This window comes from Piliocolobus tephrosceles, chromosome 2 (genome assembly GCF_002776525.5).
Source record: "Piliocolobus tephrosceles isolate RC106 chromosome 2, ASM277652v3, whole genome shotgun sequence".
NCBI classification, from domain to species: Eukaryota; Metazoa; Chordata; class Mammalia; order Primates; family Cercopithecidae; genus Piliocolobus; species Piliocolobus tephrosceles.
Window position 1 is genome coordinate 179,856,493 of NC_045435.1, and position 6,000 is coordinate 179,862,492.

Sequence of the window (6,000 nt, forward strand, 5' to 3'; positions counted from 1 at the left end):
GGTATTGTGATTATGTAGGATAATATCCTTATGAGAACTTGAGTGCTGAAGTCTTTAGGGCTAGTGTCGTGAAGTTTGCAACTTACTTCAAACGATTCTGCAAATATATATGGATGTAGTTACAGATAAAGCAGAAATGGCAAATGTTAATAGTTGTTGAATTTCATTGGCAGATGTGTGATTCTTTTATATACTATTCTTTTAAAATTTTCTGGTGTTTGGCATTTTTCATATAGAGTTTGGGGACTGGGAGGAGATGATGGTAGTAAACAGTACCTGTGCTGCTTTCTTCCACCTCAAATGTCCAACCACTGGAGGAAGCAGTAAATGATTAAATATTAGGCACCAGGAAAAGAGCAGTGGCTATGGAGTTTCCACAGATTGGAGAATTATTCAACTATGATATATCTCTATAGTAATAAGTGAGTATTTAAGAATGGGAATTAAAAATATATTTGGTTGGATTCTAGAGTTTCTCATCTGTCCTTATTAATTTTAATTAATAGCAATTTGAGAGAAATGAAACATTTTATAGTCAATGCTGACTTTTTCTTATAGCCTACTAAGCCCCAGCCCCCTGCCAGGCCTCCACCACCTGTGCTTCCGGCAAATCGAGCTCCTTCTGCTACTGCTCCAGCTCCAGTGGGGGCTGGGACTGCTGCACCAGCTCCATCACAAACACCTGGCTCAGCTCCTCCTCCACAGGCCCAGGGACCACCCTATCCCACCTATCCAGGATATCCTGGGTAAGGCTTCAACATCATGTATCCCAAGTTGGCTAATATTGTTTCTAGGCTCTGGCTAACCTGTTAAAAACAGGGTCACCCCTTCTCCAAATGGAAGTGTCATGAATGAATAAGCTACACTGTCAGCTTATCCAGAAATGAAAATAATGTTATGATCACTTACATGAATAGGATAGCTATTTCCTAGACTTTTAAAATTTGTTTTTATACTTTACATATTGGGTTTATATTAAATAATCTCTTCTGTATAGAGTTCAGTAGGTGTTTCCTTGGACTTTAGGTGATAAACAGGTACCTTTTCTGAGCGTAGCATAGCAAAACTGATAAGGCCTTGTTTACATCCCTATACTTAGAATACTTGGCATTTAATAAACAGTTGAATAGAAATTTATCTAATTATGGGTTGCACTTTCTTAAGGTTAACCTCTGTGGTAATTTCTTAATCTTAAAAATCCAAACATTTGACTACCTTTTAAGATGTGCTCTAAATTTTACTTAGTAAGTACATGTTGTCTTCCAAATATTAGAACTTTTAAAGTTGTAAATTTATGTACATCACAGTGAATATTGAATATTGTGGAAGAGGAATGTGTTTAGATGACTAGTTTTGCCACGTTAAAATGAAGGGTTTCCATTTTTTTCTTTCTTTTAATACTTGAATATTTAATCTTATTTTCTTCGGTATTTTTTTGGATAGTATTAAACACGTGGTACTCTTTTGTTGTAGTTAAGAACAGGATAGGAATGCTCTGACAAGTGCCTTGAAACAGTTTTTTTCTCTCCACTATTCTTTAATAGACTAAAAAGTAGAAATGACTTTCATGAAAAACATAGTTCTAGAATAATTATTGTTTTATTTTTTAGTATTTGATTTACCAATCAAGTTTTTTTTGTTTTCTTCTCCCTATCAGGTATTGCCAAATGCCCATGCCCATGGGCTATAATCCTTATGCATATGGCCAGTATAATATGCCATATCCACCAGTGTATCACCAGAGCCCTGGACAGGCTCCATACCCAGGACCCCAGCAGCCTTCATACCCCTTCCCTCAGCCCCCACAGCAGTCTTACTATCCACAGCAGTAATATGTCTGCTCAGCAGCTCAGCTGATTCAGATCAGAGGGAAAGAAATACCAACCCTGCAATAAGTGTACTAAACTCTACGCTCTGGTTAATGTAATGCACTCTCCTGGACTGAATGCAGTGTCTAATTTCTGTCTACAGCTAGAAGCTGTGCCCCACTTCCACATTTGATTACACATGTGAGATTTGCTGCTGTTGCAGTGTAAGCACTAGGTATAATAGGATTTGAAATTGTATTACAGTTCATAAAAATTGAAAATGAGAAATTAAACCTGCAAGTGAAACATTTGAAACTATTATACTTTCTACATAAGACACGGTTGGGACATCAGATACTTACTTACAAAGATGGTTTAAGTATGGATACTCGAGAAAATTAAGTTTTCTTTCTCTTTGGTTTATTGATTTGGTTTAATTTCCATTATGCTATTTTGCATAATCAAGGCATTGTAAATCTTATAATTTTAAAATAAATTACTTAAGAACAGTTGTCATTGTTATGTTTTGTTATTGATTCTCATTACTGTCTAATTTTTTTTTTTCTGGTATTAGTCTCATTTTGTATGTATATAAGTTAAACAGATACTGTTTTTTAAGTGCATGAATAGTACAAGTTATTATCAAGGACGTTTTATAGGGAAACCAAAAGAATAGTATCATAGTTTATCTTTCATATGCTGATTAGTAAACGACTTTTGACATTTATTTTAAAAACTCCTATAATGTGGAAGAAACAAGCAATTGCTACCAAAGATTCTTCAAATAAATATACAAGTAAATGTGTATATTTAATGTTTTATTGTTAGCTTCTCCAGAAAATTGATGGTAATAATTCTTGCGTTTTTTTTTTCCCATAACCTGGTTAAAATAAATATGCCATTGACAATACTTCATAATGTAATGGAATTGTTTGGGGAACGCTTACTGTACCTCTTACCCTTTTTTCCACCTTACTGTGTTAACTTAGTGACATTTAATGCCCAATATGTATGAATAGATCTAAGCCATTTAATTTTTTTTCCTTAAAGATTGGACTATTTTATAATTCAAGGAGCATACAAAACAATGGTTGGGAACATATGCCAATTCTGGAGTAGGCTATGTATTTCATATTCATCTCTGCCGTTAGGATATCTACTCACTGTATAAACCTCAGTAAAAATAGTGAAGACATGCATCATGGAATGAGAAAATGAGAAAGGAATGAGTTGTCTGACATCACAGTGGCTTCTGTTTTTTGTGAGGTTCGTTTCTGAACACATTAGGCGTATGAGCAGATTTCCAATGAATCTATTTATGTTTATTTTCTGAGTTTCAACGCTGACCTTTTCATGCATTATTGTTTCATTTTAATAATAGTGTTGCTTGTTCCACTGTTGTTTTCATTGACAGTTTGGATTTATATTTTAAATGTTCGAATGAAAGTATGATTGTAAAAGGGAGTGAATTGGTTTAAAAATATATGTATATTTTAAACTTTGTTGTGTGTAGGAAATATGAAGGCATGTTAATTCAATATAAACGGCTTTGATTTCATGGAATATTAAAATTGGTTTAAAGTCCAATAGTTAAACCTTAGCAAAAATAGTTTTTTACTTTATCAGTTGCTAAGATTTAATACTTTGGATTCATCAAAGTGTGACATGGGCTTGTTTGACTATTCTGTAAGTGGCATTTAAGTTCCACATTCTTATTACTTGAGGTACTTTATACTAACATAAGACACTCAGTGAGAGTTAGCGGTATTACAAATTGCTAGTTTATAGTGTCTTACTAATGCAGAAAAAAGGAAAAAACAAAATTGGCCTGAATATTCTCTTGGGGAAAGAGGGCACCAAAGAAAAGGGTAAGTGCATCTGAGGGCCAAAAAGAGATGTATAAGCCTTTTAGCCCATTCCCCATGCTGGGCCTGCTCCCAGAGCCGCAGGAAGGTCATTCGGAAACTAGGAAAGGAGGCCCCCAAGTTGCTCCTGCCACAGCACACCTGACTCACATCGGCTCTATTAGTGTAACCTTTTAAATGTAGCAACCCAAACCCTTTTCCTCTTGTCAGTTCACTCATCCTTTGGTTTCTTTTTGATCACCTGTGTCTGGGCACAATCAATCACACGAAATGCAGCCCTTTATTGCTGTTACGGATAATACTGTTGATTTGGAGTTGGAAGGGTACTACTCTGTGGTTCAGGTGTGTTGCACCCATGTTTATAATTAGGCTTTATTATCTTCCTAAACCAAGGAAAGGAAATCATCCCCAGACATTTATGTTGAGCTTTGGAATACTATTTTAAACTGGATTATACTTAAATAATGAAGCTCTGCATAGAGGAACTAGTCAGAAGTAGGGAAAACACTGTCTAGTTTTTATCAGTCTGGTATAAAGTATTGATCTCAGAGAACTCTCCCTGTGCCCCTTGGTCTTTATTCTCAGTTAAGAAAAACAGTCACATGTCACCACAAACCAATCAATCTTTATGAGAAATTCCTGTATCCATACCCCAGCTTGTTTGCAATTTATAATCCTCCCCTTCAAAACTAAGAAGTTACAGAAAAAAAGAATGGATTTCACAGAGCCTTGTGTCCCTAAAGTTCTATCCCAGTCAGCAGTCTTTATAGTCAAAACAGATTTTAAAAAATGTTTTCCATTTGAGCTTTACAGTTAGTAAAAGTGCTTTTATACATTTTCTGATTTCAGAAACAGGATAATTTGTTAAGTAGGTTTCAGTTTGCTAATAGGGATTTTTTGTGTTTTGTTTTTTAATTTTCAGCATCTCTTGAAGAATCTTGCTACAGCCAAATGGCATCTCACTTTTTAAAGACGTTTGCAATTATTAGTTGATTCACAGTACAGAAGAAGGTGTAAAGGAAAAAACCCTGCTAAGTAGTGTTATAGTTGCTGGATTAAAAATAGACTTTAGAACTAACAGGTTCATTATAAGATTTACATGGAAGAGCAAAGAAGGAAAAATTATATTTTTAAAGAAAGAGAATATTCAGGCTTTATTTCTGGTATGAAGTTTATATTTTTAAAAAAAATCCTATATTATCACACCAGAGATTTTAGATTCTTTTCTGGTTAAAAACATTGCTGGTAGTTGGATTATATTTTTATTGTATTCATTTATCTTAGGGGGAAAATTGTAAAGAAAAAAAAGGTCCAGATGAATGTATCCTAGAAATAAAAGTTGAAAGATTCTTACTTCTTTGGAGTATGAATTCTTATTTAAAGTGTTTATTCTTCAGCTTTATAGTTTCCATTATTTCTTTGACAAATGGTGAATTGGAAAATGTAAAAGAAATACCCACTTTGACTAAATGCATGAGACTACAAAAGGGAGATAGTATTTAATTTTTTTTTTTTTTTTTTACACCTGCAACCTGATGATTTAGTGGTCATGGATGGGCCATTTTTTCATTGCTTATGTGATTTACTCTAAGTATTCTTTTCAAATACCACTTTTTAGGTCAATTTTTGGAAATTATCAGCAAGGTTACCATAATAATCAGCTGATCAGGGGAGTGGGGATGGGTTCTGCTGCAGCCCGTGTGAAGGTGACTGAGAAGCTGCATGCTTGGCCTGCTTTAGTCTTTACCACTACCACAGGGCAGGATTGGCTTAGGAATGCCCCGTGAGCAGATCGACTAGAGCCTGTGAACCAGAGGGCTTCATCCCATCGAGCCTCAGGCCACAAGCTACTGCCAGTCTGTGTTCCTGCCCAGTGACTGGTCTTACCTTTGTAGGTTATCAGTTTGGGACACATCCAAGTTGTCTGCCTTTTCTCCTCATTGGCGCTCTGCAAAGGATCCTGGCTTCTCTCAGTTCTGTGGCTCCCGCGATCCTTTCTACTTAAATGTTGCTTAAGTTATGAACACAAGTGATACAGTTGAAGAGGTTCAAGTCTCTTACCACTGTTTTTAAATTTTCCTATGTTTTTAGCTGTTTTAAGCTTTACACACTTTGAAGCCCACGTGATTCACACTCATCAAGTCTGTCTGTATTGTGAGCATGAAGTGGCCCTTTTCTATCTTGCAGTGTATTCTATGTTTTGAGGCAAGGTCTCGCTCTTGCCCAGGCTGGAGTGCAGTGGTGCGATCTTGGCTCACTGCAGCCTCAAACTCCTGGGCTCAGTCGATTCAATCTCCTCAGCCTCCTGAGTAACTGGGACTACAGGC

General features: G+C 35.8%; 1 protein-coding gene across 2 annotated transcripts in view; it reads left to right on the forward strand.

Moving 5' to 3' along the window:
• The window catches only part of PDCD6IP (programmed cell death 6 interacting protein), a 74,652-nt gene extending 69,626 nt beyond the window's left edge, over window positions 1-5,026 (forward strand). For both annotated transcript variants that reach the window (XM_023214686.3, XM_023214687.3), the window contains exons 17-18: window positions 559-746; window positions 1,658-5,026. In XM_023214686.3, coding sequence (XP_023070454.1) covers window positions 559-746; window positions 1,658-1,832 — 363 coding nt within the window. In that variant the 3' untranslated portion in view covers window positions 1,833-5,026. The remainder of the gene's footprint in view (window positions 1-558; window positions 747-1,657) is intronic.
• The last annotated feature ends 974 nt before the right edge of the window (window positions 5,027-6,000 follow it).